We start from the raw sequence: 17,857 nt of genomic DNA, 5'->3' as shown, positions 1-17,857 counted from the left end.
TGGCTCAAATTAAATTCGTAATAACATGATTAAAAACGGAGAGGAAAAATTGTTAACCAGCATCTACAACCTAATAAATAGAATATGGGAAGCAGAACAAATGTCCGGCGATTGGAAAAAAGACAGAATTATACCGATATTTAAGAAAGGAGAAATAACAACTATAGAGAAATATTTTTACTGAGTACAACATACAAAGTATGTTGTAAAAAAACTTACTCAATCCACAAAGAAAAAAATGGGTGACTACCAGCAAGGATTCAGGGAAGGCAGAACCACTACAGTTACGATAGACATCATTACACAAACAATCGAGAAATACCACAAATACAAGATAGAACTCCACATCCTCTTCGTAGACTTCAGACAAGCCTTTGACTGTACTGGAAAAAATAAATTATTTAGTGAACTGAAAAATCAAAATATAACGATAATGTTAATCAGAATAACAGAAATGACTATGGATGGATAACGAGCTAAAATAACAACAGAAGAAGGTAGCACAAATACAACTGCAATAGAAACAGAAGTGCGATAAAGCGATTTCTTGTCAACCACATTATTTAACATAGCATTAGAAGGAACAGTCAGGACCAGAGGAATTAAAAGAGTAATTAACATTAACAATTCTGGGAAATAAAGCACGGAAAAGAGGTCAAGAAATAAACAAGGGAAAAACAAAATAAATAATCTAACCTCTGGAAGAGAAGATAATAAGGAAAGGGAAATCTAGATAAAAAATTACAGTTTTGAAAAAGTTAACAATTAGCCTACTGGAAAGAAATTGTGAATGACAAAAATAAGAGAAGTTGAGAAGTAACAGTGCGAATATGAGTAGGCAATAAAACTTGCTAAAGACACTACAAGCTAATGAAAGACAGGGACATCCAGAAATATAAAACTGAAAATATACAGAGTTGTAATCAAACCAATCAGTCAGGAGGCGATCGGATAAAACGCGTGAAAACTTTTAAATACCTTGGCACCACAATCAATGACCAATCGGATCCACAACAAGAGATAAAAACCCGAATACAAATTTTAAGAAAAGCTTTTGTGAAATTCAGACCGCTCCTATGTAATCAAAACCTAAATTTCGAAATACGCTACAGAATGGTCAAATGCTACATATGGTCCATCTTGCTTTATGGCATGGAAACGTGGACTTTGAAAAAAACATCTATCAACAAACTTGAAGCATTTGAAATGTGGTCAGTAAGAAGAATGATGCGCATACCTTGGGTGGATAGAGTTCGAAACGATGACGTCCTTAAGAGAGCCGGCGTGGAAAGAGAACTCTTTAAATTAATTAAAAAACGCAAGATTGGTTACCTTGGGCACATATTGAGAGGAGCAAAATATGAAATACCACAGTTAATCCTACAAAAGAAAGATCGAAGGTAGGAAGGGAGCCGGCCGCAAACAATTATCCTGGTTAAGGAATATTAAAGAATGGACAGGAATACACAATACAGGCGAGCTGTGTCACGCCGCCAAGAACAGAATTCTAGTAATGAGATAGTCGCCTACGCACTTTGGTGTATGGCATGTTGAGAAGAAGAAGAATCAAACCAATAGTTTCATACGCAGCTAAGACTATGTGCCTCACAGATAAATATGAAGAAATATTAGGGATATTTAAAAGAAAAATGCTCAGAAGAATTATGGGGCCGATAAGAATTGACAATAAAGAAATAAAGAAAAAAATAAACTGTGAAATAAGGAACATAATGAAGAGAGAAGATATAGTTAGATTTATTAAAGCGCAGAAACTGAAAAAGCTGGGACATAGAGAGGAAAGGAAAAACGATCTACTGATTAGGAAGGTCACCAGATGGAAATCAGAAACTAAAAGACCAATGGGAAAACCAAGACATAGAGAGAGATGAGAGGACTAAGTCATAACAGATATCAAAATCCTGAACGTGACAACCTGGAGGGAACTATGGACAGATCCAAATGAGTGGAGGAAAATTGTAATGAAAGTAAAGTCATACATCAAACTTTAAGAACATACAATAAGAATGCGGAGTGATTCACCGCAATAAGTTAATCAAAGAGCTCTAAGTATGAGCGACAACATTCCATCAGAAATAAAAGGCCTTGATGATTATAATATATACATATAAATTGTAATACTTTTTTTTTATATATATTGTACTATAAAGGATTAAGCATCCCATGCACATTGGGTGTTGTCGTCTCTTTTTGAGTAGAAGAAGTGGTTTTCTTTAACTTTTGTTAGACATTTAGCACGTTTCATTATATATATATATATATATATATATATATATATATATATATATATGATATATGAATAAATAAATAATAAACATATTAATATTATATTCATATTTATTTATAAATTGTTAGCTTGCAACAAATATAAAGAAAATTTCTACAAATTTATGCAACACCATAATTGATCTTCGAAGGGAAACGTAGAGTAACATTACAATGTTTATTTGTTCTCATGAGGGTCGATACATTCTTTTCCTCTCGTAAATCGAGTTGACTCAGAAACGGCTTTCATCGTAAATAAAACTTTACACCATTCATCATCATTTCAGTTTTGATATCCGCGTGCAAAGATTAGTCACGCCACTCGCTGAAATATCTGAAATTTTCAATTGCACTTTGCATCCCGAGCGTATTTGTTTGAGTTCATTCGAATTTGCTGCATTTTCTTCAAACATAACTGTTCGTTCCACTCCATTGTATCCAATTAAGATGGATTGTTGATTTTGATTTATCAAACAAATCAGTAACTTTATTGGTAAATCGACTAGTTACGATGATCGCAAAAGTGCTAATGATGTTAGTCCTTGCTAAATCACATATTATGGATTGTTAGATGACGGTGACGCCTATAAAACTATAAATTTTATTTAAAAAAAACAAATTTAGTACATAAAAGCATTAAATTTATAAAATTAGTGGCAACTTAAATTATATTTAACAATGTAACATAAAACATGAAACATAACTCTGTTTTTAATGTCCATCGTCAACTTATACAGAAAAGCTGCCAAAAGAGCCAAAAAAAACATAAAATGAAAAAGTTAATATAAATTCACTGGAGGATCGAAAAACACTTGAAAAGCTGAAAAACAAAAAAGCTGCAAGTAAAGACAAAGTACCAAACGAATTACTGAAATATTGTGAAACAGCAATAACAGAACAATTAACAAGATGAATTAATAAAAATATGACAGAATAAAATACCAGAAAAATGGAGAACTAGCAAACTAACTAGGTAAAAAGGTAAAAAATAGACAGAAAACTATAGAGGTACTTATAAACTTGTTTCAATACTACCGTACAACTTACAACTCAAATTGTACAGAAAGTTTTTACATGAATAAGGGAATAAGTTTAGCATATTAGTAACACAATTTGATACTGGTAGATCGTGTACCGATCGAGAGGGGTCAGGCAATGATACGTCTTGTCTCCGACGCTTTTCAACGTGTACTCACATATTCAGAAAAGTCTTATGGAAAAGAAAAGTGGGAATAAGAATTGGTGGAAAAATCGTAAACACCATGAGATTTGCTGATGACACGGTAATTATGGCTGAGAGTATAGAAGAACTACAAACTTTACTAGATGCAATAAATAGTGAATGCATTCAAATGGGACATCAACACAGATAAGACCAAATTTATGATATTATCAAGGAGTCCAATAAATAATTAACAACTAACCCTTGGTGGACAGCAAATAGAGAGAGTGACAAAATATAACTATCTGGGAGCTTGCATCAACACAGAATTAGATCCAGACCAAGAGTTCAGGTTAGAATAGAAATGGCAAGGCAGCGTTCTTAAGATTCAAGCAATTGTTCTGTGACAAAAATCTGAATACTGCGCTGAGACTGAGGTTTGTTGAATGTTACGTCTGATCCCAACTATTGTACGGGGAAGAAACATGGACGTTCAAAGCGCAAATAGTTAAGAAGCTTGAAGCCTTTGAACTTTGGATATGCCGGAGAATGTTGAGAATTCCATGAACTGCCAGGGTCACCAATGAGAAAGTGCTAAGAAGGATGGGTCGAGACAAGAAATTGTTGAGAACAATAAAAGTACGCAAGACTGCATACCTTGGACACATACTGAGGAATGATAAATATAGTCTTCTGCAGGTCATCATGCAGCGTATGGCAAAGGAGTTGATGGCAAAAAGGGAATAGGTAGAAAGAGGAAGTTATAGCTGCGAAATATTCGAGATTGGACAAACATAACTGTAAACGAATTATTCCACGTTGCAAAAAACAGAGACAGTTTTAGAAATGTGGTCGCCAACCTCCGTTAATGGTGACTGCATAGGAAGAAGAAGAAGATCGTTTACAGATACGTTATAAAGCAAATAACTGAGAAATCACTATGGTACAATAGACCAGCATTTCTGTGTCTGATTGACTCAAGGAAAGCATTTGACAAAGTAAGACTCAAATAAGTAACCAATATTCTGTATAATAAAGAAGTTTCCCTAGATATAATAAAAACTATTGAAAACATTTACCAAAACAACTAAATGTAACTCAGAATAGATGGACAAGTTAGAGAGCCTACGGACATATCCTCTCACATCCAAATATAGTCGTTTTTTCACAGGTCCGCCATGATCTTTATGCAATTTTTGTATTTTACCGCAAATGAAGTCAGTTGCTATAAATTAATTAAATAAATAAACATTACGCAGCGTTTGCGATTCTTACATTTCTCACTTCTATTGACCCTTTGGTCGTAGTGAAATTTCCATTGTTAGAGCCTAATCTTCAAAATCTATATGAAAATCGAATTTTGGTAAGAAATATGAGGCATCTAAATATACCTATATAATATATACCTAATAAACTTTCAAATTACAAACAAGATTACACATTACAAAGACAGTATTGGGTGGAATTTGTAGCTGAAGTTGTGTAGTTTCGGAAAACCTATTTATATAACGAAAAGAAGCAGTTTTAAACATTTTGGATCGTTTTTTGTAAAAGTTTAAATTAAGCGTTTTTATACATATTTCAAATGACTTACATTTCTTGCTAAAACTCAAAGCCGAAATTGCATGCTATAGGTTTTGAAAATTAAGCTCTAACAGTAGAAGTTTCATAGTGATCGGTCAATGAAAGAAACTTATCTCATTTGCGACAAGATGCATAAATTTAATAAGAAATGCATTTTAACTTTTGTCGATGGGACACTCTGACCAAAAATATCAAATTTTTACCGTTGAGGTGATACAAATTTTATTTAAAATTGACTTCTCGCCATTAACTGACATTTAAAATCGCGGATTGCTTCAAGCGGTGTGTCTAAAAGAACGGTTCATTCTACACAATGAGTGCTATTTTTTTATTTATCTTAACTATATTTTTTATTTGAAACATTTTGTTCTACGGTGTACAGATTCTTGGTAAATCGATTTTTTCGTTTTTCCCCTAGGAAGGTGCTTTTAGGGTTCAGTGGTAGTTCAGTGACATAAGAAAAGATTGTTAACTTAGACATGTCACAAGAAAACAGCTTCAAGACCTTAACAAAGATTGTATTGACAAAGATAATGGCATAAATGGCACGCACTAGAAAAGGAATACAATCAAATGGATGGAGGCAGAAGAACAAGTCAGATATAAAGCGAAACGGTCAACAATTAACTAGTTGTTTACACTGGCATAAATAAAAAATCCATATGTTATATGTTGACTTAAAAAAAGCGTATGATAGCTCCCTTTAAGGGGAGCTCTGGGAAACTCTACGAAGTTTCGAACATCAATATAAAATTAGGAAAGGGGCATAGTGGACCATTGGGGCAATGTAAACCACATCGGTTAATTTTTTAAAACTTTGCAACACTGCATCTAGTAACTATCACAAATATGCGTAGACATATTCTCTACATTTAGTCATAGTATATAAAAAAAATAGTAGTGCAAGAGAGATAGGACAGCGGGGAAGTTTGTTTTGAAAATTCCGTACGTACGTAATGGCGGCGGCGCTACAGTCACTCTAGGTGGAGGTATGAGATAGCTGGAAACGCATGTGCCGTGGAAGAATTGAAGTGAAGATAATGAAGAATGAATAATGGTGTTGGTACGCCATTGCAAATTTAATTTTGTTTTGTCTTTGTTGTTATCATCTTGAATTGTAAAAAAAGTTTTAAACATTGTTCCACGATCGTTAAAATGGAACGAAATAAAAGGATACTATGATAGTGTAGTAAGACAAATATGTAAATTTATAGGACTTTGTATATGTGATGTAAAAGTGTAAATGGCAGAGACCAGAAATTTATTAACTTCCTTAAAAGTAAACAAGAATGCACGAGGACACATCCTATGAAATTTTTTGCTCATAGAAAATATGAAAGTAGGAGAAAACAATTTTGTAAGTACAGGTGATAAATGTAATTAAATTATTTCCAGTATAAAACTGTACAATTTTTATGTTATAATTCTCTTCAATCTATTTTGAAAAGCTTCTTCATTAATATTATCCTATGCTTTTTATATTTTATACATGTTTTACAAAAAATGTGTCTCCTTTTTTTTGTAAATAATTTCTGTTTACAGTCTCATATTTTCATGTTGTTGTAAACAAATAAAATTGTGTTTTCTATTTACTGGACTCATATGGAATCTTTAAAATTCTTTTAGTGTTTTACTTATATCTTCATCATCAAACATTTTACATCTGCTCCTCTCTCACAATTGCTTCCATCTGTATCTACCTTGTGCTGTTAATTTAATAGAAATGATATTTATACCCTTGTTGTTCAATTATTGTAATTTCTTAAAAATGTCTTATAGAACAAGGGTGAACAGTTTGGAAGAAATGGTGTGTCCTTGTCCCACTCTCCATTGTAGTACATAGTTACATATTTTACTTTTATTTAAATAGTTACATATTTCACTTTAATTATACATAGTCACATATTTTCCTTTTATTGTACATAGTTACATATTTTACTTTTATTTTACACATAAAAATAGTTTATTTTTTATTTATATATGTTTGTGTATAAAATACATTAGATAAATAATAAAGCTCTAACATATACACACATGCGCATACACACACAGACATGAACACACACATACAAGTAGCATAGCAGGACTAAAGCGCCTCATGCTGCTCTGCACTATTCAGTAAATATATAGATGAAAGTAGCCTCCCATAGCACATCAGCGTGGTAAATGAAAGTCAAACTTCAAGCTAGTGGACCTCCTGGTTAAATATTCGCATGTAGCGATAGTGACTGGATAAATACTGAACTCTTTTTAATATGGTTTCAGCGGTTTGTTGAAAGATTTCACCCATCGAATGCAGCCAACCGATGTGGATTCATGGCGCTTTTGGCACGATATTATGATATGGCATTAGAAAAGTATCTAATAACAATCCAGGCAGAGTGGTAACGGCTTTTCAAATCTCTAAAATTGTTGGAGAGGCTTCCTTATAAGCTGCAACACCTTTGATTGCTATTAACGCTTTTAAAAAATATGGTATAGTTCCTTACGATCCCAATATATTTATAGATCTATATTTTTCATCATCTGCTATGACTGAAAAAGATTTGGAGAATACTAATCTACCACTGCCAAGTCAAAATGAGGCCATTACTTTAACTTCAACTGCCAAGCTTTACACCGGTAACAATTTCTAGTTGACAGTTTCCCCTGCAGACAATATAGCAACAACTTTATTTGGAGCAAACAGACATTTGGAGCAAACAACTTCATTTGTAGCAAACAAATGTCTAAAGACATTGATCCTCTTCCAAAGAAAAGTAAATTCGTGGAACCAAAGAGGAAATCTAAAATAGGTAAAACAGCTGTACTGCCATCTAGTCCGTATAAGCTAAAATTAGTTCTTGAAACAAACACGCAGGAGGCAAAATAATCAATGAAAATTAAAACAAAAGAAGGCAAAAAAAAACAATGAAAAAGAAAGAAAGATAGTAAAAGAAGTAACAAAAAAATAAAAGTCTAACCTTTCAAAGATGTTAAGGAAAAAACTAAATGTAACCATTAACTACATGATAAAAGCAATGATGAATGATTTTACTGTAACTAATGGTTCTCCTCATCAGCAAATAAAGAAAAATGGTCTGTCTGTTTGAAATGGGCTCGTGAAGCATGTGCGGGAATAGATCCAGAAGATGATGACGAATTTCAGTGTGAAATTTTTATTTCTGAATAAGTTTAACATGTAACTATTATGTTTAAATAATGTTTTTCTTGCCGGTTTTCTAAGTTTGTTTTAAACAAATTACTTTTTCCTTGATTTTCTTTGCAGAACCTAGTCATTAGGTAATGAAATAGTATATTTTTTCTCAGGAGTTTGCATTGCTCCACTCTATGGAGCAATGTAAACTTTGGACATATAATTAGTTGCCATCTTTTTTCTGCAAATACGTTAAATAAATTCAGTTTCAAGTGCAACTAAATGATTGTTAAATGTTTATTGAACGTTCCTAATTAATTAAACGAAAAAATATAACAAAAGGACTAAAACAAGGCTATTCTCTATCACCAACATTGCTTAAAATATACTTAGAAAGAGGACTAGCTGCTTGAAAAGAGAATTATCAAAACATGAATATACCATTGGATAACGAGACAACGATATATACACTGTCATTTGCAGACTACCAAATGATTGTAGCACAGGATATATATGATATAGAATATATAACGGATGGTAGAGGAATATAAAATTTGGGGCCATAAAGTAAACATAGTTAAAACAGGGTGTATATGCCTTGGAGGAACACAACAAGATTTGCAACTAGCAAGCTGTCAGAAAATTAAACGCGGATTTGTGTATTAATACATGGGCATAAAAATAACATAAGATGGAAAACTTAAAGAAGCAGTATTGGACAGAAATATCAAACGAATGAAAGCAATATCAATGTTAAATGAAGTCTTGTGGGAGAGACCAATAAACAGCAAGAATAAAAAGTGAATTTACAATAGTATAAGAAAAAGCAGAATTACGTATAACTGCAAGGTATGGCCTTGAATAGAACGGACAGAAAAGAGACTAGCCACAGATATTGACTATTAGGGGTCAGCAGTGGGAAAATCAAAACGAGAAATGATCACAAATAAAAAAATCAGACTATAAGTATGAAAATCGCAGACCAAATATAAACCAAACTGTTAATATGGTAGCGACATATACAAAGAATGCCCAATCACAGAATCCCAAAGAAAGTGTTGAAACTGAAACTGAAAGTGTTGAAACTGAAATACAAAAAGAAAAAAAAATAAAGAAGGATCATCATGAAAAAGTTATTGGAGAGAACGCGCTGAGACAGAGATAATATAGAGTGGCCTGAAAGATGATATGTGGAAAAACAAAGAGAATTGAAGATTAGGAATAGCAAGATGTCGACGCAAGTTTTATTGCGATAAGTATATATATGTACTAACATTTGTGATTTTTAAAATTGCTCCATTCTGCTTAAATATAATTTTTTCGATGGCTCTATATATATATATATATATATATATATATATATATATATATATATATATATATATATATATATATATACTGATAGGCTAAAATGTATTCAGCTAGTGATTACAAACAAAATTAAATAAATATATCTACACTTCCTTATATTAAAACAAAAATAGGTATTCGTTAATATGTGTGTACGCCCATGGACTTTACACTCGAGTAATAACATTTTGGCTAAATCAAATGCAACTCGGGACTGCACGAAATCTGACCGTGGCCCTTTTTTCGACTAGAGCTTTCCACATCAGAGAATTTCTTTTAATATACTCCACCGGGCAGAACACCGTCCGGCATAACTAACCAAACAAAAAAAAGCACTTTTTCGGGAGGGTTTTATAGTTGTGGGTCTTTTGTTTTCTCTTGACTTGAAAAACTGTTTGTTATACTCGTTGATTTCAATTTGGATTTAAAGCGAAAAAAATATTTCTTTCCAGTTTATTTTAAGCACATTTTTCTTAATTTTTTTTTCGTAAGTGATACTTTTTCTGTCGTTTTCTATTAATTTTGTATTTTATTATTAATTTCAAACATTGTCAAGCATAAAATATAGATTACAAACCCGTGGGACATTTTTAACGGGTCATTTGACCCAGCATGCATAACATATAAATCACTACCACAATATGTAATAACAACTTTAGAAATTATGTTATCGATACAGGTTACTACAGAGGTAAGGTAAACTTACCACTCAAGAGGGAGACATATTAATCAAATATATTTCTACGGCATTTATAACTTAGGTATGTAATACAAAAATACGGACCTGTGGTCGAATGCAGTACAAAAATATTGGTACCAGTAACAGGGACAATCTTTGATTTTCGGAAAATGTTGACCCCATTTTCGGCAATATGATACATAACGGCATTCATATATATAGTTTCGGATCGTTATTTAGATTACTTTTTTTGCGATGCCGTACATATCGGCTGGTACAGGGGAGATAAATCTAAGGCGCAACCCTTGATTTTAACTCCCCTTCGTTGAGGTCATTAAAAAATGTACGGCATCAATTCCAAATAATTACTTGATGCGCAAAAGAATTTTTGGCAACTATATCGTCTAAAAGTTATGGTTCTTGCAAATATTTTTCAATAGTTATCTATATTTGGGAATAGAATTGTTTTTCCGATAAGATAATTATTTGTTCTACGTGGTGAAATTCCATTCCACTTAATATTAATTTTTAACCATGACGATATTGAAATTCTTAGAACGAATAAAGAAAGATATTTAACGGTACTTTTAGGGGTAGGAGCCCTGCGCTACCTGCCTACATAATTTGGATATTATCAGTCAGTTCAGAACAAGCTATTACAAAAGTCGGTCGCAAAATCTCGTAAGCTAAACTCGCTATATATAGCTCGCAAATACTCTCTTCGTGTATTAATATATCATAGGTATTTGTAACTAAGTAGTTACACTCGCATCGCATTATTCATAAAAATTATCAAGCCAATCATTTATAGTAACCAGTGTTTTCTAAAACCGCAGTTATAGTTTTCATATAAGTAGTTAATCTATTAAAAACAGCAGTAGTGGCAGTAGTTCGCTTTAAACATAAAAACGACATTCCGCTAAGCAATTCTACTTGTAATTATATATATTTATATATATATATATATATATATATATATATATATATATATATATATATTATATATATATATATATATGTATATATATATATATATATATATATATATATATATATATATTAAAAATATATTAAATATAAGTTAGTGTTTAATCTGTTTTTCATTCCAGCCGCTGGCTGTTGGTCCTTCATCCTTCAATTCTTTAAACGAGTCTGTTTTCCATTCCAGTACGGTAGTCACTTTTTTGATCAAACATAACTAAAAACTATCAAACTAATTCATAGCCTATTATTATAAATGGTACAATTTAAAAATTGGAAAAAAAAAACAAAAATTTTAAAATTGAACTTGTTGAACTAATTGAAAGTACCCTCTGGTGTATGTTATGTTACATTTTAAATACTAAGGCTGTTATTAGTTACTTAAAAGTAGACATGTGAAAAAAGTATATGCCGTACCAAAGGAGAAACTATCATGAAACTATCAATTTTAGAGAAAAATTACAGGAGACTTTTTTTGTTTAAATGACCGAAGAAATATATTTTTTGGAGCAAAAATCAATTAATTTTGGAATTTTTTGTACAAATTGTTTGAACAATTTTTGCCCAAAAATTTTGCCCGGTACCCTTCTGATTTGTTTAAAGGGGACATTTTTGAACACGAATCCGTAAAGAAACCGAAACAGAAACATTTTTCCTACGGGACCGGCCTCAACCTGGACTATAATACTTTTAAAAGCTATTTAGAACCATTTTTTTGTACAAAATTTTGTTTTTGTTGATAATTGATGTCAATATTAATAAAATATATCAATGCCGTGTAGAAATTTTTAATCATAATATCCCACTTATCGAATGGAAATTAATTTTTCTCTCATGTATCGTATTATATGTGATTTATGCTGGTTTAAATGACCCCTTAAAAATGTCCCATGGACTTGTAGTCTAATAGTGTGTTATAATAAGTATCTAATGATAAACAATCGTTGATTATCTGAAAGCTGCTTTTATTTCCTTTTTTCCCATATTACTAAATCTGCATATGATTTCTCTCTAGACCGCAACATAAATTTTTTCTTTATCGAAACAGCATTATGCCAACTTTTATTACTTAGAACCAGATCTCGCATATCCGGTGATCCGAAATGAATTAGAACTGTTCTGGAAAGAGTACACATTGTTTCAATAGGTTATTTTTTCTATCGAGATCTATTTTGTCATACGTTGGTATGGGTTTCTAACGCATTGCTATTGTTGGAATGATAAACAGACTTAAATAGACTGTTTTTAGAAAAATATTCGTATAAGCATTAACTAGATATATACAAAAAAGACCTGACAATTTAACACAAAATTATTAATTAATTGTAGATACACGAACCTACATACACGAAAAACAAGAAGAGAGATGGCGACAAGTTTACGGCGATTATGACGTCATCGGTTCAAATCCTAACTAAGCAAGGTTCTGAACCATACGCGTCTGCCAAGTAATGCACCGACAGTGGCGTTATTGAAGTCAACGTTGGTCTTTGACTGGCTTATCCGACCCAGGACAATACGGGACGGTTGGGCTAGACGATAAAAGTCAAATTCTGACGTCACAGGCTTCAATATCGGTGAGCATTGGATCTGCATTACCGGCCAAGAGTAAGGTTTAGAATCATTTTTATATCACAAATTAAGTGGAAAAGTAATCACTGATTATTCTAATATTATATACAATACACATAACTAATTACAGTCGACTTGCGTTAATTTAAACCTGCGATAATTGGAACCTCTCTATAATTCAAAGTTATCCCGAGTTCCCTACAAAATCTCTTTATATTTCAAACTTAATCAATATATTTTTATGCACTTGGTAATTCGAACGAAAAAAATCATTGCTATATAACAAAACGACGCGTTAATTCGAGCGCATTGCACTCGACAATTCAAAGTTGCAGAGAGAAGAGGCGGAAATATCAACGCGCCATTGTTTTTGTTATGATTAATTTGACTACATATTTGACACACACCTCTCACAAATTGGTTTGTTTAGTTATTAGTTACTGTTACTCTTTCGTTGGTATACAGATTAAAATTTTGTTAGCCATGAGCCCTAGAAAGTATAAATGTTTGACGATTGCTGCATTGCTCATGACTCTGCATGACGAAAGCAGAGAAAGGTAAGAAGAAAAGTGATATTGCAAAAGAAGTTAAGATTCCTCTTAATACTCTCTCAACCATAATAAAGCAGAAGGAGAAAATTAATGCTGCTCAAACTGCTGGAGTACGGACAAGAACTACTAAAAGTGAATTTCCTCGTCTGGAAAAAAGTCTGGTCATTTGGCTAAGACAGTGTAGAGGACAAAAAGTGTCTATTAGCAGAAACTTGTTGAAGAAAAAAGCAAAAGAGTATGCGTCAACTCTAAGCATCACAAACTTTTCGGCAAGTGAAGGGTGGTTTACAAATTTCAAAAAGGGAAATAGAGTTGTGTTTAAAAAAGTTTGTGGGTAAAGTGGAAGTGTTTATAATGCAGTTTGCTTAAATTGGCACAGTAAATTGAAGACCTTGATTGAAAACTATGATGCCCGAGATATTTTTAATACTGATGAAACTGGCCTATTTTTCAAATGTTTACCGGACAAGACGCTTACTTTTAAAGATGAAAAATGTCATGGGGGAAAACATAGTAAAGAGAGGTTGACAGTTTTACTTGCAGTAAATATGGACGGATCGGAAAAACTTAAACCCTTAGTAATAAGAAATGTAATGAAACCGCGATGTTTCAAAGGTGTGAAATCGTTTCCTACGGATTATCGTGCTAACAAAAAAGCTTGGATGACGACAGAACTTTTTAACAATTGGTAGTAACAGTAACAGTAACAAAACGACAAAAGCGAAAAATTTCTCTATTTTTAGACAATTACACTGCCCACAACAGTCCTTCTACGTAGTTCAACGTGGAACTCTACTTCTTTCCGCCAAATACAATTTCCAAATTGCAACTATTGGACCAAAAGATCATCCATAATTTTAAGACGTTTTATCGCAAAAAAATTGTTAAGCTTGTTTTAGAATCTCTCGACAAGCAACTAAGTGTAAATATCACAATTCTGACAGCCATTGTAGTGATTGACAAGGCATGGAGAGGTGTAGCACCCCTAACAATTCTCAACTGCTTCAAAAAATCCTGTTTCTGGAAAGAAGGTCAAAAAAATCTTCTAATACTTATGGATGATGAAGAACCAGCAATAGAACCATTAGTTGATATCAGCGGTGTGAGTTTTTCTGACTTTGTTCAAGTGGATGAAGATGTTGCTGTCTTAGGTTCACTAACCGATGGTAAAATTTTATCTGCGACAGATAGGAATGAAAAAAGTAACGATGAAGCTGAGTACAATACGTCAGAACATTTGGCAGAGGTGTCAGTTAAGGATGCAAAATCTTCATTCGATACCTTAAAAACCTTTTGTCTACAAAACGAAAGTGATGAAAAAGTATTTCAGGCAATTTTTCTCTTAAAAAAATGATTGAGCACTCTGAGCAGCAGCAATGTGCTTTGAAACAAACCAGTATAATACAGTTCTTTCAAAAGATTGATAATTTACATTATGAATAAATAATAATTGATCAACACTTAATAATTCGAAGTTTTTTTCTCTCACAAATTTCAAACCATTTGATATTTTAAACACTCAATAATTCGTAATATTTTAAGAGTCCCTCAAGTTTCGAAGTGTATTTCTCTTTTTAAAAGATTGCATTGATAAATATTTAGTCAAATGTGAATCTATCGATTTAAATTTAAATAGGTAGTCCAAAACATCATTACCTTCTAACATTTAAATTGTAAGACTGAACTTTTGTCCATATATTTTTTATAATATGTTTCACTCTTGATTTCGAATACTTTTATTAAATTTGTATATTTTTTCATAAATTATCATATCACTATGCAGCTAATTTTAATTTACTAGGTTAATGTATTTTCTATCTACCATAGAATTTTACAGCTCATTGCCCATTTTCTAATATGTGCTGTAGCGGTCCTGTGTATCATATCTTGATATTTCTCCAGAATTACCTACAAAATTCAATCCAAAGAAGAAAATAAAAAATATCTACCAACTTCTTATTAATGTAACAAATTATCTAATAGTTTTTTGCGTAAAACTTTATTTTACTAATAATTTCTTTCTGTTTTCCAGCAGCATGCCATTTTACACTCTTGAAAATGAATGTTTTTTGCTACTGGTAGCTAGACAACCATACATACACTACACCATTGTCTAAATAATGGCGAATGCGTCGGGTGTAAGTGATGGAAATTAAAACTTGAAAATATTTTATAATTAAACTAAAAATTAAAAGAATAAATGTTATTTTCTCTATAGCACTTTTGGGTCCTAATTTATCAACAGGTATATTATATACCTTACGATTATATGTATTATTTAATTTTAATCATATTTCGACAGGATTGTTGCTTAAAACGCAACAAAAACGTAAATGTTCTACTTTCTGCGAAACTTTCTACGAAAATTGACTTATCAATCATACTCGGTAGATATTACTATAGCTCGGTAGATCGTAACAGAATCGAAGGCTGTGATCGGTTAACGATGGGAAAACTTATCACAATAAAAAAATATTCACACAACATTGGTGAATTGTTAATGGGAATCGTGTTGAAACTTATGCTTATTTATTCGGCTCAATAAAACTTTTATAAATATAGTCTGTGACATTCAAAAAATCAAGCATCATATATTTGTCCATATTGTCTATACTGCTGTATGATGTGAGGTGGACTCTTACAGAGACACTACTAAAAAACTCAAAACCTTTGAGTTGTAAATATACAGAAAAATATTATGTATATTTAAGCTAGGTGTACCATAAGAAATAAAAACAAACAGAAATAATTTAAACAATAAAGATTGAAAAATATACAGTACTGAAGTATTTGAATATCCTAAAACATCCAAAGAAATATAAACTTCCAGATCTCATAATTAACAATTGCAAGAAGAAAAGGACCTGTCGAAGAAGAACATCCTAGCTCCGAAATATTCATAAAACATTTGCTGATGTATTTCTAGATGATGCAAACAAAATTATTATAGCCGTCAATACGATGACGATGATGATGATAAATATGATAGTCAACTGTATCATCAGTTACGGTACTAGAAGAAGAACAGGAGTTTATTGTTTGCATGGGGCTATAAAAATATTCTATGTAGCACATGCATGAAATCCATTTTTTACGAAAAGAAAAGTTTATAATACATAATAAATATAAAACAAATTAACATTTTTATGTTTATTTAAATAATTTTATTGCTTCTTTAATTGTAGGTAATATACTTATATATTTTTTTATGTCTAAATTGACTAGCCCGTTTAGAGCAAATTCAGCGAAAATTGAAAATGGTTCATTTCTACTTACTTTATCATCGAGAAGATGAGAATGTAATGGCCTAGATATCGATTCGGAAGTTCCTTCCCTGTGTAATATCCCGTCGTACTGAGCATTTACTTTGCTTCTTCTATATTTTTTCCACAGTAACCTACAAAGATAAATATTTAAAAAGGAGTAGGAGTTCAGATTAAAGTAGGGTAGATATTTTTAAATTGAAACGTCGAGACCATTTTCGTGAAGGGAACACTTAAAACTAAGTTTTTTAATTATTTATACATTAGATTTTAAGATGGTTAAATTAATTTCTGAGTGAGGAATTTGTAAAATGTCAACTAGTTTTAATTTAGTTAACTGAATTTTTAAAGTGAAGAAAATATTCACATATTTAAAATTTCTTTCTTCACTTTTCAATAATGTGAAAAATGAGATACGTTTAACCCATAATATTATAAAAGATCATATAAAAATGTATAATTTAGCCACTAGCTAAATTATATATATATATATATATATATATATATATATATATATATATATATATATATATATATATATATATATATATATCAATAACCCTTCTACCCTAAGGTGTTGGGTGTAAAGTCTCTTTTTAGGTTTCATATACAAACTTCCTCCAATTCTTCTTGTTGCTTGCCAATTTCTTCGCTTGCTCCTTGGTGACTCCTTTCCTGTCTAGGATGGCGGCAATTTCATCGTCCTAGGTCTTCATGGGTCTGCCCCTCGGTCTTTTCAAGATTCTTCTCGCTTCCCACACTTGTTTCACTTGGCTTTTTTTATCCATCCTTACCATGTGGCCGTACTATCTCGGTTGGGCTTCTTCGATGTTCTTCTCTATTGATTGGACCGTTCTCTTATTTCATCGTTCCGTATCCTGTCCATTCTGGTCACCCCTAGTACTCTTCTTAGATACTTCATTGAAATACTTTGCAGTTTATTTTTTAGTCTGGTGGTGAGCGTCCAGCTTTCACATCCAAATGTTAAGATAGGTACAAAAACTGTGTTGTAGATAGCTATCTTTGCTTTTTGGGATACTTCTTTTTTCGATAGGAATGTGCTCTTAATTGCGTGGTATATCCGGGAAGCGTTTGCTATTCGATTGTTTATCTCTGCTTTTTGTGTACCCCTACTCTCTAAGTTGCACTCCCAGGTATTTAAAGGTTTCGACTTGTTCTAAAGTATAGTTATTGATTTTAATGTTTGTATGTTGGTCTGTTTTCCCACATACCATGACCTTGGTTTTACTTTCATTAATTCACAGGTTACGTTTTTCGAGTTTATCTCTCCATATC

At 32.0% G+C, this 17,857-nt stretch overlaps 1 protein-coding gene across 1 annotated transcript in view; it reads right to left on the bottom strand.

The window, feature by feature from the left end:
• Positions 1 to 17,857, bottom strand: part of LOC140432510 (uncharacterized) — a 161,637-nt gene that overhangs the window by 113,053 nt on the left and 30,727 nt on the right. Inside the window, exon 4 of the mRNA XM_072520436.1 lies at positions 16,575 to 16,695. Within this exon, the coding sequence (XP_072376537.1) occupies positions 16,575 to 16,695 (121 nt within the window). The remainder of the gene's footprint in view (positions 1 to 16,574; positions 16,696 to 17,857) is intronic.

This window comes from Diabrotica undecimpunctata, chromosome 1, assembly GCF_040954645.1.
Source record: "Diabrotica undecimpunctata isolate CICGRU chromosome 1, icDiaUnde3, whole genome shotgun sequence".
Classification (NCBI taxonomy): Eukaryota; Metazoa; Arthropoda; class Insecta; order Coleoptera; family Chrysomelidae; genus Diabrotica; species Diabrotica undecimpunctata.
This window is presented reverse-complemented; position numbering and strand designations above follow the sequence as displayed.